Source organism: Melopsittacus undulatus, chromosome 6, assembly GCF_012275295.1.
Source record: "Melopsittacus undulatus isolate bMelUnd1 chromosome 6, bMelUnd1.mat.Z, whole genome shotgun sequence".
Taxonomy (NCBI): Eukaryota; Metazoa; Chordata; class Aves; order Psittaciformes; family Psittaculidae; genus Melopsittacus; species Melopsittacus undulatus.
In genome coordinates, this window is record NC_047532.1 from 58,710,861 (window position 1) to 58,732,457 (window position 21,597).

At 47.9% G+C, this 21,597-nt stretch overlaps 2 protein-coding genes across 2 annotated transcripts; one reads left to right on the plus strand and one right to left on the minus strand.

Moving 5' to 3' along the window:
* The first annotated feature begins 135 nt into the window (after window positions 1–135).
* On the plus strand, window positions 136–13,527 carry DNAJB11 (DnaJ heat shock protein family (Hsp40) member B11). The gene is made up of 10 exons (XM_005143076.3): window positions 136–345; window positions 474–630; window positions 3,731–3,828; window positions 4,823–4,955; window positions 5,873–6,015; window positions 6,508–6,590; window positions 7,197–7,254; window positions 7,823–7,934; window positions 8,331–8,490; window positions 12,611–13,527. The coding sequence occupies exons 1-10, from the start codon at window positions 278–280 to the stop codon at window positions 12,673–12,675; spliced, it is 1,077 nt and encodes a 358-aa protein (XP_005143133.3). The 5' UTR covers window positions 136–277; the 3' UTR covers window positions 12,676–13,527.
* A 5,512-nt stretch (window positions 13,528–19,039) lies between these two features.
* PROCR (protein C receptor) lies at window positions 19,040–21,203 on the minus strand. Its single transcript, XM_005143077.3, has 4 exons — window positions 21,115–21,203; window positions 20,760–20,996; window positions 19,666–19,932; window positions 19,040–19,587 (listed from the first exon to the last, which is right to left on the minus strand). The coding sequence occupies exons 1-4, from the start codon at window positions 21,167–21,169 to the stop codon at window positions 19,475–19,477; spliced, it is 672 nt and encodes a 223-aa protein (XP_005143134.1). The 5' UTR covers window positions 21,170–21,203; the 3' UTR covers window positions 19,040–19,474.
* Between the last annotated feature and the right edge of the window lie 394 nt (window positions 21,204–21,597).

Genomic DNA, 21,597 nt, shown 5'->3' on the forward strand with positions numbered 1-21,597 from the left:
AAGCGAGCTATGATTGGACAGAGAGGCTCAGAGCCAACGTCCTGGCAGACGATAGGTCATCGGCGTCCAGCCTGTGGTGAAGTGTGCGCAGCCGATTGGCCACCGACAAGCAGCGCGCGGGGCCACGCCGTGCCCTTATTGGCCGGTGGATGTGGCTGGGCCCTGCTTCGCGTCTGCTGGTGGCTGTGCTGGGGCGGGTGGCTGCGGACCAGTCTGTGGAGCGCCGCGCTCTCTCCCCGCCTCCCCCCGGGCAGGGCAGGCCCGGCCGCGCCGCGCCATGGCCCTGGGCTGGCTCGGTCGTCTCTGCCTGCTGCTGCTCTGCCTCTGCGGGGAGGCCGCCGCAGGGTGAGTGCGCCGGGACTGTGCTCCCTCCGCCGCGCCTTTGTGCTGGGCCGGCCCCCTTCTCACTCCCTCCGGCTCGGCGGCCGCGGCGCTGACGGGTCCTCGGTCTCTTCCCTCCCTTCTCCCCGCAGGAGGGACTTCTACAAGATCCTGGGGGTGTCCCGCGGCGCCTCCATCAAGGACATCAAGAAGGCGTACCGGAAACTGGCGCTGCAGCTCCATCCCGACAGGAACCCCGACGACCCCCGGGCGCAGGAGAAGTTCCAGGACCTGGGGGCTGCCTATGAGGTGAGGCCGACACCTGCGGGTTACCCCAGCCCTGTGCCTCTTAGTGGGCATTGCTACTTACAGTGTAGGGCAGGTGTAGTGAGATCTGGCGTAGGTGAGGGGGAATACGAGGGGTGAAGCTGTGCACCCTGTTATAAACAGGTCAGGGAACCTGAAGTCCCCCCATGCTGTGGAGGGTAGGTGGAGTTCGTGTTGGATGGGTCTTTGAACAACCTCATCTAGTGGAAGGTGTCCCTGCCTGTGGCAGGGGGCTGTAACTGGGTGAGCTTTAAGGTCTTTTCCAACCCATACTATGATTCTGGAAGCACAAAGCTGAAATTGGCCAACAAGTAGTCTTATGAAGCTTTATCCTATAACTTTCAGGGGAAAAAGAAAGGAGGCCTTCTAGGAAATGTGAAAGCCCTTCTGATAAGGTGCAGGTGTCATCCATTGTTCCACTATTACTATATTGAATTTCAGACATTCTACCAAATAAAAAGCAAAGGTGGAAAGGCTGCCAGGTTGATTACAGAGCTCCTTCTGTCAGAGGACAATAAAAGCCTTTAGCTTACTTAGCCAGAGGAAAGTGAGGGCAGCAACCTAAATTCTCTGGTATTTATTAATAGCTCTTTGAAGAGGGAATATAGCTGATGCAACCCTGAGTATTGGCACAGGAGCAGATGTGTGTGTGTTTGTAAGGCTGAGCTGATAGAAGATAAAACAGCAGAAAGAAAACATTTAATTTACTTTTGTATCTGAACCTCTTTTTAGTTCAGAGTTACCTATTTAAACAAATTGGCTGAACTATCACAGGGAAGCCAGCTAACATAAAGAATTTTTCTGTGGACAGAAGTATTTATTATCTGTCACTTGCAGCACCTGGAGGTTGATGAATGTGTTTTACTTCAAAGCTGTGAACTAGGTGTCATTGCTGAGTTGGGATCTTGTCACACTGACAGTATGCATAGGAAGCATTTCTCTACCTCTTCCCTGAGTCCTAGGTTATTTCTTTGCCATAGTAACAGTTGAGAGTACTCCTTCTATTGAAAGCAAATGGTTGTAAAATCAAATCAGCAGGGGATTTGGTGGCAGGAGGAGCTGAATATTAATTATGAGCAGTGACTGGGCCTGTTTTCCCCTAACTAGGATGTTATTGAAGCACATCTGTGTCATTGTACAATATGGAGTTGTGCATTGTACATTTGTACATTGTACAAATGAAGAGTGCTGCTGCTAGCACAGACAGTACAAATGCAACATGCTCTCACTGGATGCTGGTAAAATTAAACTAGGAAACCTCCCTTCAAAGTCAGGAGGCTGATGCATCAGAATGTTGAACTCTGGTATTGACATATGTGTGCTTTTAAAATAGGTTTGGAAGGAGTAACGTTTTGATGCCCTGCAAGGTCTTTGTCTCTTTAGCGAGTACAGTTTGCACATCCTTTTGCTAAAGTGGCTTCTAGATTCAGGGTGGTGATTTGATTGTTTTGGGCAAAAGGGAGGTAGAATTATATGTATGTTGTAACCTAAGTGAAGATGGTTTGTGCCATAAGGCAACAGTCTCTGTAGTAGTACTGACTGCTCTTCAGGGTTTGGCTGGCTTCCTATCTATAGCAGTCTTCAAAGAAAATGTGGGGAGAGTAGGCTAATTCAACTACTTGGTCTCTCATTTTAATAATAGCCTAGGTGATTTCCACGCTGCAGCTGTGTATCTGTGCACAGTTCTTTCAATAAGAAAGAAGAGGGAACTGAGACTACCCTACTTTAGCAGGCTTATAAGGAAGCTGGAGAGGGACTTTTCACAAGGGTATGTGGTGACTGGACAAGGGGGGATGGCTTTAACCTGACAGAGGAGAAATGTAGATAAGATACAAGGAAAAAGTTCTTCACTATGAGGGTGGTGAGGCCCTGGCACAGGCTTCCCAGAGAAGCTGTGTCTGCCCCATCCCTGGCAGTGTTCAAGGCCAGGTGGATTGGGCTTGGAGCAACCTGCTCTAGTGGAAGATGTCACTGCCTATGGCAGGGAGCTGGAACTTCAAGGACCCTTCCAACCCAAGCCAGTCTGTGATTAGTCTTAGGATGGCTTGAGGGTGGGTTTTTTTTTCCCCTAAAGCTTGTCCATTGTAGTTGCTTTGCTGTCAAGGCAACCAAGTGTAACAACCAAGGAGTCTTGAAATTGTGTTCTTAGAGTTGTGTTCTCCAACAGCCTTGGGAAATGTGTGGTTTAGTACAAAATAGGACAAAGGGAGAATTCAACTCATCTACTAGATGATGCTAGTAAAGTCATTTGGGTTTTTTTTTCCCTGTTGTTAGCATTTACCATCAGTTACAATTTCAGGCTGGTTTTCATCATTTAGCCAGCTTCTCCACCTGTTTAGTTGGTTCCCAATTTGTTTTCACTCATTTCTAGCCTTTTGACCTTCCTAACTATAGGTGAAGAAGGGGAAGGGGAAGGAGTGACTGGAAACTTCTGGATCTCTGCAGGAGAAAAGAGCAAAGATCAATGTTCAGGAATTAAAATTGAACTCCTGAAAGTAGTATGTGTTGGGATGTGTTACTCTGCCTCAGTACTGAAGTTACTTCTAACTTCTGTTGTCCTTTGGAATGAGGGCCAGCATTGAAACTGGTGCAGAGTTACTGTATTTAGCAGGTTCAGCTTGGTAGCTGAACTTGCCATCACTGCTATGAAATAGTGGCTGGAGAAATACATATTCTGTATGCTTGAAGAACAAACTGAGAAACAGGGGTGGCATGATTTATGGGTTTGGGTTGTTTTGTTGGTTTGGTGTTTTTTTTTCAGTTTGCTGCTTTGCAGGAACTTATTTGAGTTATTCCTCCTGATTATTTTTTAATCCATAAGAAAACTCAGTGTTACTTTAATTTTCTGTGTTACTTTTGCTGATTGAATAAAATCACTTATTTTGATGGGTTTAACTGATAAATGTTCAGCTTTTCTAGTCCACTGCAGCAAGCAAGTTCTAGCCAGTGCTTCCATAATATAAAGCATTGCTGCTTGTCCCCCAGTGAAGAGCACTGCTGAGCCGCTTCCTTTCAGAGCCTTATTCAAACAACTCATCTCAGCTGTGGGTGAATGTCTTGTCTGCTTTCATGCCATTGCCAGGTGCTGTCAGATGAGGAGAAGAGGAAGCAGTATGATGCATATGGTGAGGAGGGATTGAAGGATGGGCACCAGAGCTCTCATGGAGACATATTCTCACAGTAAGGAGATTTTGCCACTTCAGACTATTCTACTGTTGGGGCTTTAATTTTGTGATGCTCTTGCATACATTTGACATGGGCAAATTCTGCGTTAAGGTCTTTTACCCAGTGTGGAGGCACTGATCTGAGGCAACAGTTGAGAATTTGAGGGAATATATTTACAGTGGATATCCCATGTGCAGTTTTCAGTTATCTGTCATGCATTAGTCCTTGCTTCAGAAGCAGTGAGTGGGAACCAGTGGTGTCTTGATGTTTAACCTGTTGTCACAGATCATATGTGCACTTTGGGTCGCTTTTTTCTTCTGCAAAGTAATGCTGTATTGACTTAGAGTAAGTTTTAGAGCAACTGTAGAATTTGGATCAGTAGAATCTGAAGGCACTTGCACATTACTCAGGCAGAACCTGATTTTCTGTTTAAGGCCCCTTTGTTTCTGCTGGGCACACAGTTGCTAGAACAACTCTTGAAATTGCTCATCTCCGGTAATCCCTCTGGGTGAGATCTCACACCATCTGCTGGTCTGTTTTGAGGAAAAATACATAGACTTGCTAGGAAGTTTTTTCTCATCCCTCCCCCTTGTCCTTAAACTACTGAAAAACAACCTGTTAGCATTGACCTGAAATGCCAGAGGTGACATAGTACTCAGAGGTTGTGCCTTGTGGTGATGGTTGCAGTGTAATGTGGAGAGAACTTCCCTTAGGCAGTGGTCAGATTTTGAAGTGTTGTTCAAATCCTGCTCCAAAATTGATTTTTCGTTAGTACAGAAATATCTTCCAACATGACAACTTTGTTTGAAGGCATTAGTTTGTGTTCTGGAGGAACAAAAAAAGGTATCTAGATTTACTGTGATGCTTTTGTACTGTGAGAAGGCTGTTCACTAGTGGGCTAGAAGCATTTGCCAAGCAACATGTTGCTGCTGCCTTGGATGGCTCTCTCTTTCAGAGCCTTGTTTGGTGAAAATTACTTCCTGAACTAATTGATGTGCTTTTATGGCAGCTTCTTTGGGGACTTTGGATTCATGTTTGGAGGTAACCCTCGCCAACAAGACAGGAATATTCCCAGAGGAAGTGACATAATCGTGGACCTGGAGGTTACACTTGAGGAGGTGTATTCAGGAAACTTCGTAGAAGTAAGTTTGGTTGCTTGTTGGTCTGTCCAGTGTGTTCTTGGGTTTGAGATGTCTGGCCTGGCCACTGCTCAGAGTGATATCATGTCCCAAAGAACAGAACTAAAATAGGTGCTCGGTTTCTCAGTATTTTGCAGAGACAGTGAAGGATGTTATGATGCTGTTTGCTAGTAGTTAACTGAAGAAACAACACTCATCTTTGCCATCTGCCATTCTCTATAAAATAATGCTTTTAAGATAATAGCTTATTTATTTGCTGTCAGGGACCATCTGTAGCTTGTTTGTGTTGCAGTAGCCCAGTTGGAAAAAGTGTAAGTGGTCTCTCTGTAGAATTTATTGATATTTGAGGGTCCATTCATAAGCCTTAAATTCACATTGTAATTCTTGCAAAACCATGCTGAGAATGTTTTATAGTCTCTATATGGCCAAACATATCACTGCAAATTGCTGGATTACATACTTGATGAATATATGGTGGCCCTTTAATTTTTTGGTATTCGTTTTAAGCAAGCTACATTTTTGGTGCTGACAATCCCTGCTACTTTACATGTTAGAATATGTGATGCTTAAGTTTGAGTTTCTGGGTAAATGGGGAACTCAGAATAATTTTGCCCATTGTGCAGGACGAGGTGGCGATTGTAACCAAAGTTTTTCATCCTAGCTTTACTTTTCTAAGTATTAAGGTGTGCAGGAAAAAGAAATGGGAATACTGGTGTAGAGAGGTTTTTCTAGTATTTAATGTGTGATCAGCAAGAAGCACAAGATGGAAGCTGTTGTCAGAATGTTTTGCTGAGGCCACTTGGCAAGTGGATTGTAGAGGCAACACATGAAACCAAATTATTTTCAGGGTGTTTGAGAAATCCAGCTCCTTGTGGAGACCTAGGAGTGCTGCTGTATTGACCTCTTCCTCTTCCTTGCAGGTTGTCAGGAACAAGCCAGTAGCAAGACAGGCACCTGGCAAACGGAAATGCAATTGCCGGCAGGAGATGAGGACCACCCAGTTGGGTCCTGGACGTTTCCAGATGACTCAAGAAGTCGTTTGTGATGAATGTCCAAATGTCAAGTGAGTTGTATGCTCTTTAATGATATATGGGTGTTTATTCGAAACCTACCACTAGAGGGAGGAAGGGGCCTGTACTTCCAATAAGATCTGGAGTGAAAAACTTAACAGGTTTCTCATTTCCAAGGAGCCAATCCTTATTCTTACAGTCGAGCTGGCAATCTCTATTAGAACTCCCCAGTTTGTTCCTTCAGCCTCTTTTTCCTTGAATAATCAGTAATACTACAGTGGGAGTTCCACAACTAAATATTAATAAACAAAGTGAGAAAAGCTCAGAGTTTCCCAGCTGGACATGGAATACTGGCATAATTGCACATCCAGTTGCTGTCCTGTGCATTTAGTGGCATAACCTTGCCTTCTCTGGTAGGTAAGTATCAGCAGACAAAGAAAGGCAACACTCACCCTCCGGTTCTAGATATGTTACCCCAGTAACATAAGTAGGTGCTGCTACATAGTGTTGGAAACTTAGTGCCTGGCTGCTCTTCCCTTTTGCAGGCTTGTGAATGAGGAGCGAACACTGGAAGTGGAGATAGAGCCAGGCGTGAGGGATGGTATGGAGTATCCCTTCATTGGTGAAGGTATGTATTTGGGTACTGCCCTGCTGCTCAGCTTTGTCTTGCTCCTTTCCTGTCATGCAAAGCTGGTCTGTGTGGCAGTGAAAGTGTCCAAGCCCTGCTTTTCATAAATGATCAGCACATGTGGCTTTAAGTGCTGTGCCTTCTGTGTGCCGCTGAAATCCAGGAGCATGTTCTCTGATAAGTATGGAGAATACTCCAAGTTCCACTCCCTTTGCTGGTACTGGAGATGTGCAAAAAAGGAATATAAAGGAATCTCTACATCTGATGTTTCAAATAACTTTTGAGTAGGAGCATTTGTGCTGGGCTTGAGTATGTGAGGAAATGTCTCTGCCCAAGGAAGTAAGTTCTTCAACAAGTAAAGGTCATCATTAGCATGCAGGCAAGTCTTTCAGAGCAGCAGACTGATATGAGCTCATTGAGGCAATACTCAAAAGTCCTCGGCTCTTTAATAGCACATCTGTCTCCAAGCAGGGTTTTAGTCATGTAAAGTTAACTACCTGTTTTTTCTCCTAACATGTGAGCTGAAAATCTCTTGTGTTTAATATACTGCTTGTTTCTTCAGTTGTTACTACCTAGCTCCTTTAAATAGAGCTTTTCTTTTTACAGGTGAGCCCCATGTGGATGGGGAGCCAGGTGATTTGCGCTTCCGAATAAAAGTCCTTAAGTAAGTAACTGGCCTAGCTAGTCTGCTTTTTCTGGTTACTATAAAAGGAAGCTTGCAAGCAATTTTCTGGCCAGCATTGCCTGCTTGGCTAGTATGTATCTTGCCCTTCAGCAGAGTTGGTGCAACCAGGGGTTTGTTACTCAGGGCTGTGCAGGATGTTCAACCCTGCTGATGCTAAAGTAGCTGGATTCACCACTGGTAAGATGCTGCAATAATTCCACTTTTATTTGGCTTGAATGCTGGCATGCATTAGTGGCTCCTGTGTGAATCACATGAAAAATCTCCTTTTTCCATAAACATACTATCTCCCTATTGTAAGGCAATGCACTACTAAGAAGATTGTTGTGTGAGTCACAGCTTGACACGCCTTGCCACTCATTGCCCTAGAAATAGAAAGGTTATTTGGTAGCACATAGCACACACAGGAAAATGAAGCTAAATTTAATTCCTTCTTTACTTCCTCTCTGATTTGTGAGTTTTCCAAGCTTGTAAATGGAGAGGAAGAAGCTAGAAGACCTATTTTCCCCATGGGGAAGAAGAAAAGTTCCAATGGTTTTTATTTCCACAGGCACCCAGTCTTTGAAAGAAGAGGAGATGACCTGTATACAAATGTGACAATCTCGCTGGTCGAGGCACTTACAGGCTTTGAAATGGATATCACCCACTTGGATGGGCACAGGGTGAGGCAACAGTCTGTGTTCTTGCTGTGTATTAAAGAAGTTTAACTGCAGGTCTTCTGTGCTGGGGGTTAGCTTGCTCAGGGCATGTGCAGCTGCTGGTTGTGTACAGCATCCCTTTGGCCTAGCGCCTTCCAGACAAATTTCCATGGAGTCATAACAGGCACTACAAGGGGTGCACAGTGTAGTGCTCTCTTCCTGGCTGTCGCAGCAGTTACTTCATCTGCTGTCTTCTGTGATGTTAGTTCTGACAGTTACACTGCCTGGACCCATTGCATATCACTGACTTTGGCAAAGAATCAGTATCAGTTGAAGCTTTCCAGTGGGTTGGAAAGGGCATTGATGTATTGGGGTATACACAGAACACTAGCAATGTCCTGAAATTTCTTTTGTCTCTAGGTTCACATTGCTCGGGATAAAATTACGAAACCTGGGGCCAAACTGTGGAAGAAAGGAGAAGGTCTTCCAAATTTTGATAACAACAATATCAAAGGCTCACTAATAATAACATTTGATGTGGAGTTCCCCAAAGAGCAGCTGACAAATGAGCAGCGGGAAGGTGCGTGTTTTCAAGCCCTGCCATGGCAGCAGGCTGCACAGACCTCTAGCCAAAGCTGATAAGGCATTGGCACAACAGAATCGGGGCCTGCAGTGGTCAGGAGGGGCTCTCCTTTCCCTGTGCCCTTTGTACAACACAACACAGTTGGCCAGTGCCCTGTGATTAACTTCTCTTTCCCTTTGAAGCCAAGTGAACTTGGCTGCTGCAGTTGTAGAGAGACAGATTAAGTTGGGATGTGCTACTGCTGGGATGTAGTACTTGGCAAATTTGCAGGTTCTTTGTTTTGTAGCTGGCCATCTGTCTGAACTGAAAGACTTACTGGGCTTAGCTTCTGACTGCTTTGATTCTGCTGGAATGGGATCACAGGCAGTTTTCTAGGCCTTGCTTCTGCTTTCTTAGAGGCAAAACTTGTGAAAATCCCTTTGCTGTCAAGGGTAGAGAGACATACAGCATCAGAAGGATTGTTCCTCTCTACATTTCCTTCTACCGTAAGTGCTTTGTGGCTGTCTAAGGAAGAAGGATGCAATAGAGATCTGCTTCTCAGCTTTAGTACTCAAATGGAAACTTGATGACCCATGTAGAAATCCCAAGATTGACAAGAGGGTAAATATTATACTCCTAGCTGGAAATTCCTCTTTGTTTTGGCAGCCTCTGTGGTAGGTTCACAAGTTTCAGAGTAGGCATCAACAGCCCTATCTTCTGCTATAGGACAAGGAAGTTCCTGGGATGTACCAGTACAGCTCTTTAGAAAACCCTAACCCTAAAACTTCTTCCTGCTGGCCAAGGCTATCATACTTTCTTCATTTTAAGTTACCCTTTTAGTGTATTCTGGCAATTGTCCTGGTGGAATGAGGTGTATGTGCAGCTTTCCTGTGCACTTCAAGTGTGTAGAGGGAAGCCAATCCCTGGGGGGGGCTTTTTCAGCCCTGTGGCATTTACTGTTGCGTTGGCCATATTGTGCTAGCTACTACTTAGAGCCCAGTTGGTAGCTCCAGGGCTGACTGATGTTCTGCGACTCTGCAGCTGTTTGTCGCAAACTTCTGCACTGAGGTCCGTGCCTGTGGGCTGTTTTGAGTTCACTTGTTTTGTGTTTTGAGCCCTATGCTTTCCTGCTTTTGTTTCAAGTGTGTTGTGCCCAGTGAGGGCTGCAGAGCACAGTGACCACATCAGTGTGAAGTCTCATTCCAGGGTCTGCTGCCCTTCTTGAAGCTTTGTAAAGCAATGACACCTCTCAGACAGACCTGAGGTTATTCCAGCTGTTGTTCTTGGCAGTTTAAAAGAGGCAAGGAGCAGTCACAGAAGCCTCTGTGTTTGTCAGAATTGCTCACAGACCTGTATGGATATCCTGGCATCAGAGAGGTGATGGTACTAGCAAGAGTGTGTTCAGGCATGGGCTCCTTGTGCATTTCACTCCCTCCTAAGCAGTTCTGTGCTTCCCAAGGGAAGGTGACTGGGTGGGCAGTCAGAAGCATTTCTGAATGCTAGAATATCTCCAAACATCCAGTGATTTAAGGAGTTTTATGAGGGAATACATCTATTCATGTTGTATGGCAGCAGTTCAGTGTACACATTCAAAGGAAGACTGTAGGCTTCAGGATTCAAAACATCCCTTTTTTCTTATTGTTGGCAGTGGTCCAAATTTCTTATCTCATAACCATATGCACAGCTCCTGGGGCAGTCAGAAGATACTCTTGACTTGGGGAGCACCACTCTGGTCAGCCTAAGCTTTAGAGTCGGAGAAATAATATGCTTTCTTTCCTGCCAGTGTGACATCAGGGAATTTTATTGCCTGTTGATCGGAGGTGACTTTCTCTCTTTGACATTTCTCATTCATCTTTACTGGTGCTTGTTTATTGTCTGTTTTGGAGCTTTGGATTCCATGCTTTAACTCTGGAGTGCCCAGAGAGCACCAGCAGGCTCAGCAAAGTGCCCAGGTTGTGTTGTAACCTGTCACCTGTTGATGGTGTCAGAATAATCTCGAAGTTGGCTCTAGTAAAAAATGCCTGAGGTGCTGTAGCTCCTGGCTGAACATCAGGTATGTGTTGAAATATCCTGTGCAATAATGGGGGTATGTTTCAGGCCAGCAGGCAGCTGCCTAGAGCTAGCTAGCAGGAAATGAGATATGGGAATGGTCCTTCAGGATTACTGGAGCACACCTTTCTCCAGTTACAGCTTTCCTTCCAAAGAACTGCAAGAACTACACATCCAGGAGGCACTTCCTCTTGCCCATTAGCCAGGAAGTGACTTGGAGCCTCCTTTGGCTGTGGAGGGGAAGTGAACTTGTGTTGCACTCCCCTGGAGAATGACCTACCCTTAATGTCCTGTGTAGGGGCTTGCTTTACCCCACTGTTAGGGATGTTTCTGAGTGTAGAAGAGTATTCAGGATTCTCTGGCTGTCAAGCAAGAAGCATGAATAACTCTTGCCTGGCAGAGAGCCATCTCTTTTCCAGTTACTACTTCCAGAACAGTTTTCCAGTATTTTAAGAGCTACTGTGACCCTTATACATGAAATCACTGGTCTTGAAGAACAGTAGTATCTGTAGCCAGAATGATTGAAGGGTAGACAAACAGGACAAGATTTGCAGGGAGACATAGTATCTTTTGGCTAGATTTGTTGATGGACTTGGACTGAAAAAAACCCTAACCTTTCAGGAATGTCACAAATTGATTCATTTAATTGCTGCTATTCCCTCCCCATGCCTGAAGACCTCACTTCAAGTTAACAACTGTAGCAGCATTTTCTAGGCAGCCTGATCTGATCTGTACACTGTGATGCTAAGACTGGCTTCCCTGAAGCAGTAGATTAAGGTCACTTGAGGCGGGACTGCAGTCCCATCTACTGGCATGTTGAGGTGCAAGCCAGCTGCTTGTGTGCTTTGTTCTGGGAACATCCAGCAGCAGAATTAGAGCCATTTAGCTTAATTTTTTATTATCTGAAAGTTTACCCATGGTGTGGGGAGTTTTCTCCTTTTTTGAGTCCTGACAGTCCTTTCTCAGGCTCAGTGGTTTCTGGTGCTGGTCAGAACAGAGATGCTGCCATGCCCTGAGGGATGCTGTGGCCAGGGCAGTGGGAGTCCTGGCAGTGTGTGTCAGGCTGACTTTAATCAGAGGGGACTTCCTCTTTATCTTTGGAAAAAACAGTGTAACACATTTGTTTCTGCCAGTCTGCTTCTTCTGTTTTGTGTGGACTTGCCCTTTGAGTAACACTGCCAGTCTTTCCCTGAATGTGCTGACCCCAGTAAGATGAGCTAGTGTGGTTTTAAAGGCTGGCTCACTTTTATCCTGTTCTGCTAAGAATTTAATACTGACAAGACCTCAGAGCAGTCAGCTTCTTGAAGTGTTTTATGAATGCGGAAGGTGGTATTTGAAAAGTCATCTAGAATACTTTTGAAACAGTGGGTTTAAAAAACCCTTAAGATTTTCAGGCCTTCAGTAGGATCCTTAACCCCATAGATAAGTTTGCTTCTCTTGATTGCCTTCAGGGACTGCTTCTAGTGGACAGTAGTGTCCCCAGGCACCACATACCGATGTGAAAACATGTTTTCTAGTTACTCATGTGGCTTCTGTAGCTGGCAAGTCCAGGACTCAAACGTAGTCCTCCTGAGCTTGCTGCTAGCAGGTTTCTCTTGGGTTGTAGAGGTAGCCTTGGGAGGTAAGTTACATTAATTAGACGTTGGAAGTACTTAGCAAGTTGTTTGTTGTTGCATTTGTACTTTAAGATGACAAAATTGTTGTCAACTGCAACAGCAAAGCAGCTCTGGGAGTCAGCTTTATCCCTTACAGAGCTGTGAGGTGCTTGAGTTTGTAGCAAAGGACCCTGGAGCCACTGGTCTTGTCTGGTTCTGAGAGTGCATGAAAGCCCTGTTACAGCATCACTAACTTCAGTCCTGTTTCTCTTGGTGGGAATGCTGAAGGAGTGGGAGTAAAGCTGTCACACTGCCGGGTTTGGGGGGATTTTTCTTATTTTGGGGTTTTGTGATTCTCTTAGAATACCAATGTGTGTGTTACTTAAATGGGCTCAGCCATAGCGGGTCTCTGAGCCAGATGTGTAAATGCAGCGGGAACAGTAAATGCAGAGTCCTGTTTGTGCTGTGCAGTAATGCCCTCCTTTCTTTTGCAGGTCTCAAACAGTTGCTGAGACAAGGATCGGTGCAGAAGGTGTACAATGGATTGCAGGGATATTGATGTGTGGGGAAAATGGGACTCTACCTGACAACAGAAAGTCAAATTTGTTTGCAGTCTTTTCTCCTGCCCACTGTAGAATGGAAGAGGGAGGGTGGGGCAATTGTTGAGGTATATATAATTCTTTTTCTTTGTCAATGGTGGAAGTGCTCAGACAAATTGGGAGAAATGCTACCCTTTTCAGGACTTAACTGGTGCTGCCTATCATGTTCTGTGTCCTGGAACAACAGACTCCTTGAGCAGAGGATTAAAAAAAAAGGTGGGGAAAGGAGTTTTAAATTCCACACAGATTGGAATTTCTGATTTTTAAATATATTTTGATGTGACTTTTCTTGACCATCTCAACATATTTTCATAGCTTCTCCTGCTTTTTATGTCCTTTGTGTCAGTCTCTTTGGAGTTTGTTTTGGTTTTTTAATCTCAGTCCTTCATCCCCTTCCCCTCTGAGCCCAGAGTACGGAGTTTGTTCAGAGTCTGTGTTTCTGGGGCAGGAGTACAGGTGGTGGTGGGAGTGGACTGGCAAGAGGGGCTTTAGGGGCTATGTTAAGCCACACATACAGTTGGGAGAGCAGGGGAAGAGTCTCTTCCTCCTGTGGACTCTTAACAACCAAGTAGTCCTCTTGTCCCAGAAGCTAATGCTTGATTTTGAGTCTGAAGTCACAACAGCTTAGCAAAGATTCCTCAAGACTTCCACAGAAAATAATGAGAATGGCTCCTCATGGCCTTGGTTCTTCCCTGTTGCTCCCAAGTGTAACCAAAAGCTTATCTGGAAAAGTTCACTTACCTCCTACAGTCTGTCCTCTGTGAGGACAGGTGAAGCCAACAGCACAGAAATAAAGATGTTTTGAGTTGAAATGGCAAAATCTACCTGGTTATGTGTTTCAGCCCTGGAACAGCTAACAAGGAATGATCCTTTCAATAATCTAAGCTGTGAGCTGCTGTAAAGGGTGAAACTACAACTGGTAATACCAGCAAAAGCTTTGTAGCTGCTTTATTTGAGCTAGTTGAGGGTCTGGTAACCTGGTGGGGAGGTTCCTGTGCTGCTCTGGTCTCTGCCATGGAGACTGTACTTACGTATCCTGATCAGAGATGCAGAGATCTCCATAAGTTCTTCAGGATTGGTAGCTAAACAATTTCTCAGAGATGCCTGTCAGTCAGACTTCTGCTTTACTGACAGGGATGTAGGCAGCAAGAGAAATGAGTTCGTGTAGTACAGCATTCTGCTGCTTCCCTCTGGGATCTTTGTAACTATAAAGTGAGATCCATACATCCTTATACCTTGTGCCATGCCTGGGATTTGGATGAGATCCGGAGTTTTTCTGTATGGAAGTGTTTGCTGGGAGCAGCAGCAGGAAACTTGAAATAGGTTCTTTTGTGGTGTTTGGTTTTCTTCATTGTGGACTTTAAGTAGCTCCAATGTGAGCTCAGGAAGGTGGAGAGCAGCTCTGGCCCAGCCCTTGTGTGTGCCCTTGGTCTAGCAATGTCCCACCCAACCCTTCAACTCCAGCGGGAGTTGACGCAACGGAAGCAGCAACACCGGGAAGGTTTCCTGTTGGATGCTTTGTACATTTGCCTTGGCAGAGCAAAGCAGGGGCTTCAGGATCAGCTGAGAGCGGGACAAGACACCCTGGATGCTAAGCCTTGGCTCTCAATGATTGTCTTCCTCCAAATCTGTAAGTGTGAGCTTTAATCCTAGCTGAGGTTGAGTGTCAGCCCACTTGATGACAGCCTCTTTGCAGGTCTGTGTGGGCAGCTCTGTCTGCACTTCCCCCCCTTAAATTGGATTTCTAAGAAATCAGAATTCAAAGAAAATCTCCAATATCCCTGTGCATGGGGCTGTTTCCTGTTATCTCAGTCCTTCGAGGGTCTGTTTGATTGGCTGGCTATTCCACTAGTGCACAACCATGCTGCCAGTGCCCACCTGTAGCAGTAAAGCCAAAAGCTGGGATTTGATACCAAAGCCTCAAGTTTCCAGGAGAAGGTAGTGTAACCTTTCCTACCTGCACCCCTAGCAGCGGGCAGTGCACTTATTTCAGGCATGAGTACTTGTTCCTGCTGCTGTTTTTCCTGCTAATTCTTTTCCTTCCTTTGTTGGTTGTTTTAGTTTTCATTGTGGGTCTGTACTCCTGTGAGAGCTAGTGGTGCACAGAACAACAGTAACTGCAAAGCCCCAGCTTTTACAAGGGTGAGAATCAGAACAGGAAAGAAAGCCTCAAATCACAGCAAGCAACTCTGCTTCCTTCCTTTTCACACCCCCCCCCCCCCCCCCCGGCTTTGTGTGGAGCTGGGGTCCTCCACCTTTCCCAGCTTCAGACAAACTTCCAGGATTTCCATGCTTTCTCTGCAGGCACCAGCATACACTAGTGCTTGCCAGGGTCTGGTTCAAATGCTTTAACTTGGTTTTGTCCACTTGCCTGAGGAGTCTTGTGCTGCTTGCAGCATCATGGGGGAAGTATTTGTCCTCCAAAGGGCCCCAGGGTTTCTGGCTGGTGAGGGTGTGGGAGCTCTTCAGTGTCTGTGACATCCTGCATTCTATATTTCAGTAACATTTAGATGGTATGAATGAGTCCTAGTGTGCATGTATTCCATCTCAGATAAAGGCTTCCTAGGAGGCTTAGATGTTTACAGAATCAAACCAGTTGAGGCTGAAAGGGGCCACCAGGGGTTTATCTAATCCAGCCTCCCTGTTCAAGCATGTTCTCCTGGAGCACATTGCTCAGGATTGTGTCCAGACAACTCTTGACTATTTCCAGGGCAGAAGACTCTACAACTTCTCTGGACAACCTATTCCAGTGCTCAATTGCCCTTACAGTACAGAAGTTCTTCTGTGTGTTCAGGTGGGGCTTCCTGTGTTTTAGTTTATGCCCATTGCCTCTTGTTCTATACCCTGGCACCACTGAGAAGAGCCCAGTCTCATCCTCTTGACCCTCTCCCTCTGGATATGTACAGACATTGATCAGATCTCCAGAGTCTTCTCTAGGCTGAATAAGCCCAGCTCCCTCAGCCTTTCCTCACATGACAGATGCTACAGACTTACTTCTTGTAGTAGCTTTTTGCTGGACTCGCTTTAGGAGCTGTGTGTCTCCCTTGTACTAGGGAGCCCAGAGCTGGATGCAGTATTCCAGATGAGACTGCATCAGGGCAGAGTAGAGGGGGAGGATCATCTCCCTTGACCTGCTAGCCACACTCTTCCTAATGCATCCTAGGATGCACAAGAGCTTCAGCATCAGGTATGTGCATCCTGAGGAGCCCAAAGGTGCAGTTTGTCCCGAGGGCTTTAGCTATGCAGAAGGCTACTGCTCTGTTCTCACTATAGCAAGTGACAGTGCTTGCATAGAGCTTTCCTTCATCCCCAAGTCTGGTCAGGGAGTGGAAAAGTGTTTCTTCTCCATGGAAACTTCTCTGCAAGTACAATGTTTGGTTTTCCTTTTGTTTTTACTTGACAGCTTGTTATTTTAAAGTACTTATCTATGTTTGTCTAAACTTCTGCTTATGAGAGGCAGTGCAGGGAGAGAGGAAAAAGGGCAGAAGTGACTGATGCTAGGATAAAATTGCTCTGAAGGCACATAAATTTGCAGTGCTCCTGAATACATCTGCTCCAACAGCTGAGGACCAGGGGGGTCCCTGGCTGGGAAGGGAAGATGGAAGTGATGATTCCTTCCTGGTTAATGTGCTTTCTAGACAACAGCTTTGCTTTCTGCTCCCGTGGCAGGAGCAGCGGATGTCTTGCTCAGCCCAAAGCCCAGGGAGGGGAGAGCCCGGCTGGGGCAGGGCGGGAGGTGTGGCAGCACTGGTGGTATCCCACTGCCCAGAAGCTTCCATTCATCCTTAGTGCCATGTAGCCCTGCTTGGTGTTGACTGTGGCCAGCAGCCAGCTTTCTCCTCCCATTTCCTCTGGTGTAGTCAGGCACTCTGGGTTAGGAGGAGAGAGGAAATGGAAGAGGGCAGTGATGGTTCCTGGGCATCCATACATCCTATTCCCTTTCCCCTGCTGTTAAGCATTTCCAGGGACCTGCCCACTGATACTGGATTAGGATGCTGCTAGAAAGCAGATACCAAACAGCCTCCGCCCCCAAAACTGTGTTGCCCAAAAAAGCATCCCTAGCTCAGGGGGTTGGCTGGAGGTGTTGTAAAGCCCCTCACCCCAAGGAACATGGGTGAAAGGGAAAGCCAGTTCTCAGCACATTGGCATCATCTTACTCATTGGAACAATGTTCAAGGCTGGGCGTCTTAACTCTTATCCAAGCTAGCGATAGCAGAGCTGAGTGATGGAAACCATGTGGTGCATGGAAGGCCAAGCCTCATGTGGTTACTAGTGCAAATGTCGAGGATAGTTTTCCCTGGGGCAGATGCTGCTTTGGTGTTAAAGCCTCTGAAGGGCTGTGTGTGGGCTTGTTGGCCCTCCTGCAGGAAACAAAACAAGGAGCAAACTAAAAACAGCCCTCGGTTGACAGGATATGCACTTAAGTGTTAGTGCCTGTCCCAGGCTGTGATTAAGGGCAGAATAGCCAAATCTGGGAGAGGATCAGCCATGGATGTGGCTACCAGCAGCCATGGTACACCTCAGAACAGCAAGGGACAGTCTGGCCATGTGTTCCCAGCATGGTGTGTGGGGCTAGGTATTGGTGACCCTGTGATGAGGCAGTTTGGTATAAGGAAGAGCAATTCTGGGGCTATGACGTGCTGGAGTGGATGCTATCACCATAACCCCTCTGCTCTTGGCCACCGTGTCTGTGTTGAGTGCAGGTGCCAGTCACCACCAGGGAGGTGGCACTGGGCTGGGTGCATTGCCGATGGGCACAGCCTTCAGATGAGGCTGTTCCTTGGGATCCAGCAGTTCTGGGGGATCCCCTCTGCTGGCTACTGCCCCATATCCTTGTGAGCTTTGCAGAGACTTAGAGCAACAGCCAAATCTGCTCCTTTCTGGAGCTCTCTCCTGCTGCAACCAACATACCCAGGGAACTGGGGTCAGGAAAAAGGCTTTTACAGAGCTTTAAAGCAGAGGCTTCCTCATCTGTCTAAAAGATGACAAGTTTCATAAGCAAAACAAGTCCTGTTGTTCCACACCTACCCAGTTTCTCCAGCCTGGGTCTGTCCCCAGTGCCATCATCCCTGATGCCAGTCTGTGCCTAATGATACACTTGGCATAAGAATCACTCTGTGTGTTGGGACCACAGTGCAACATCTGCCTCCACATGCAGGTAATGGTGATGCCTCAAGTCCAAAAACCAAGGCAGAGCTGGGAATGAAGCAGTTTCTCCCTGCTGGAAGCTGGCTACAAGCATTCTCACCCCTTTGTGGGGAGCAAACCTATGTTGTTTAACATTCAGCATCAGATCCCTGGCCTCTGATGCCCACAGCAAGGACTTGTAGTGCTCAGTCCATAGCTGGCCAAGGACACTTCTTCCGAGGCCAAGCAGTGACATCCATGTGCCTCAGCCTTGTTTTGGAGTCCGTGACCTCTTGGCTGCCATTCCCCTTGTGCAAAGGAGCTGGCTGGAGGGTGGGGAGCGCCTTGGCCCCTGCCTGCCTGGTGGGGCTGCTTGTGCTGTGGCTGGAGGCCAGGGTGATGAGATGTGGTCTTTGGAGACCTCCTCGTTCATCCGTCCTTAAGGGCAACCACTATCATCTTCCCATCCCCTTTCTGCCCTGCATCTCGCCCCATCTTCTCCCCTGCCCCCCCCTTTCTTTGAGCTGCAGGGAAGGGTATTTAGAAAGGAATGAGCTAGGAAAGCTCCTAGCTGCTATGCTGTCCCCTCTTTCTGTGACTCAAGCCAGCTCTTCTTGCCTTTGGGGCAGCAGTGATGAGCATACAAAGGCTGATGTGTTCAAAATCTCACTATGGGTGAAAGGGAAATGCAGCCAAGATTAATAATTAATGTAACCAAAGTCTAAATAGTCAGAGAGCTTCTATCTCCAATCTAGACTGCAGAAAGGGAAAATAAAGCAATGAATGCTGTTGTACTAATATAACAGTAGCACTAGTAACAGAGCTCTGCATGTCTTTAGCCAGTCCTTGGGGAGCAGTTTCTCACCTTGGGGTCTCCAGTGCATCTCCCCCTGCCTGGCATCCCCCCACTCCTGTATCCCTCTGGCAGGATCCTTACAGGGCATCAGAGTTCTGAATGCGTTAATCTGCTAGGACAGACTGTCCTGGCATGGCTGGCCGTGCTCAACTTCCACACCTCATAGAAAGATGAGGGAATGAAAACTAAATGAAGCTTTGCCACTTGGCCATGGGAGAGGTGACTTAACTGAGTTGAACCAAAGCAACCGTGGCCCTCCCCTTGTCTGCCTCCCCTGTGATGGATCTGCAATCTCACATCAACGCTGGGGGGAGGGAGAATGAGAGCAACCAAATGCACCATGAGAGCTGATGAGTGATTTTATTCACATCTCCAAGCAGTGCCACTGGGTCTGACATCTGCCCTCCCATGCATTTATCCCCATTAAACGAGGATAAATGAGGGTATGATGCCATCCTTTTAAACCCTTCCTTGGTTGTTTCTGCTGCTAATTTCAGCCCCCAGTCCTGCTTCCTTCTCTCTTCCCATCCATGCCAAGTGTATTTCAGTGTTAAGACTCAGTGCATCATATCAGCCTGGTGTGGTGACTGTCCCCAGGGCGAGGTGCTGCTGCCTGGGGGGCTCAACCCATTTGGGACTGGGCAGGGAACCAACCTGTGTCCTTTGAGAGCAAAGCCTACGGTGCTAGAGAGATACATTCCCTCTTGGGGCACAGGCTTGGTCCCTGATGGGTCCATTCCCTGCCTCCACAGGGCGACGTGGGACCACTGGCTCCGCTAGCAGCTCCCTCCTGTGCACAGGAAGATCCCTACGGCCATGCCTAGCAAGGAGAAGGTCCCCAGGATCAGGCCCAGCACCAGCGAGGCATGTGACCGGCTGCTCTGTTTACCTGCAAGATGAGGGATGGAGGTGAGAAAGGGCTCACTCCCACCTAGCCACCTTCTCCCCTCCTGGACCTGACACAGACCTGTCCCAGCGCTCTGAGCCTGTAAGAGGCCCACACAGGTGGTGTTGAGGAAATGCTGGAGGTCCCGCGTGGTTTTGGGGTACTTCATCAGCTCCCTCTCGGCAAAGGTGGCCACCGCATCCCTGCCGGGCCAGCGCCGCTCCCAAGTGGCGCTGGGAACATGGAAGCTCAGGAAAGCCGTCCCGTTGAGCGTCACCTCGTAGAAGCTTTGGGCTGTGCCGTTGGGGAAGAGGCGGCAGCCAAGGTGGCAGCACAGGCTCTGGGTGTCTGTGGGGACAGAGAGAGCAGGTCAGGGTCAGTGTGCTCCTAACCCTCGGCAGCCACGGCTGTCACCAGCATCAAGCTGTGCACTGAGTTTGTGAGGCCTCAGCCTTGCACCCCACGACCCAGCCACGGATCTGTTTCCACTCAGTTTAGCTGCAACGGCAACTTTTTCCCAACAGATGGGCGCTGGGCTTTATCTTTGCCTTCCTTATCTGAGTACAGCACAGCTTCAGTGTCAGAGAGATGGATAGGTTTTAGGCACTGTTCCTCACCTTCACGGAAGGATGCAGTACAGGGAGCATGGGACCCTGGGCAAGGGCAAAACCCAAGGTGAGAAAGTGCTTCCTAAAGGCCAGGTAAGGAAGTGCAGAGCTGGGGCAAAACTGATTTGGGGGTAAAAAAGGAAATGATGGGGAAACACAGCCTGGGCAGGAGCATAAGAGGAGCAATGCAGGCAGGGACACGAAGCCATTGCCGTCAGCATCCCACACATCCCACAGCAGCTGCAGGGTGCAGATGGGATGCAGGCAGGGTGCAGGAGGGGAATGAAGGCAACATAAAGGCAGGGTGCAGACAGAATGCCTACACCTCTCCATCCCCTCAGGCTGCAGCCCCAGCCCTTTTCCCAAAGCTGAGCATCACCCTGTCCCCAGGCTGGGCTCTGGCTAAGAAATTCCCAGTTCAGCAGAAGGGTTCCTTTTGCTTAGAGAGGCGATTTGCACATGGCCATGTCCATCCCTTTGCCAAGCTGTCCCAGTGCCCCGGCAGTGAATGGGAGCTCCTTTTCCCCACTGAGACCCATCCCTATGCCCTCCTAGGGTACCACTCACAGTTGATAGGCCTCTCTTTGCTGAAGAGCTTCACCAGCTGGCTGAAATAGTCCAGGTAGGTGGTCACATCCTGCTGGCGCCTGGCCCAGGCATCTGGGGGCTCCAGCGGCAGCACCTGGGTCACATTGAGCCCTTCCAGGAGATGGCTGAGCTGCCCATCCAGGCTGGCGTTCCCCCAAAATTCAGAGATGCCTTTGGAGACGCGGGTCTGCTGTAGCATGGTGAAGGTGAGCGGGGCTGCAGAAGACACCAGGCATCACCCACTGCCTCATCCCCTCCCCTAAAAGCCATGGGTGTCCCCGCATGCGAACACTGAGTCCTTCCAACCCCAGCTACCACCATGCCCTTGCCTTACCCGCCTGGTCTGCCCCACAGCCCAGGGCCCCGCAGAGCAGCAGCAACCGGAGCATCGTGGGGATGAGGACTGGAATGGTGGCCCCACGGCTGGCCTGGCGGGGAGTTAAGAAGGACGGGGAGGTGGGGCTGAGGGAGGAGGAGAGTGGGAGTCCGGCCAGGTCTCTCCCATTTCCTTAGTCCGAGCCACCCGCACCCCTTCCCTGCCAGACATGCCCTAAAGCTCTGAGCTCACAGGGGAGTGAGCAGCCAGCACCTGCCTCAATTTCCCCATTCCCTAAGGATGAACTCCAGAGATCCCTTGGGCAGGAGCCCCATGAATCATAGAATCACAGACTGGTTTGGGTTGGAAGAGACTTTAATATCATCTTGTTCCAACCCCTTGCCACGGGCAGGGACACCTTCCGCTAGATCAGGCTGCTCCAAGCCCCGTCCAACCTGGCCTTGAACACTGCCAGGGATGAGGCAGCCACAGATTCTCTGG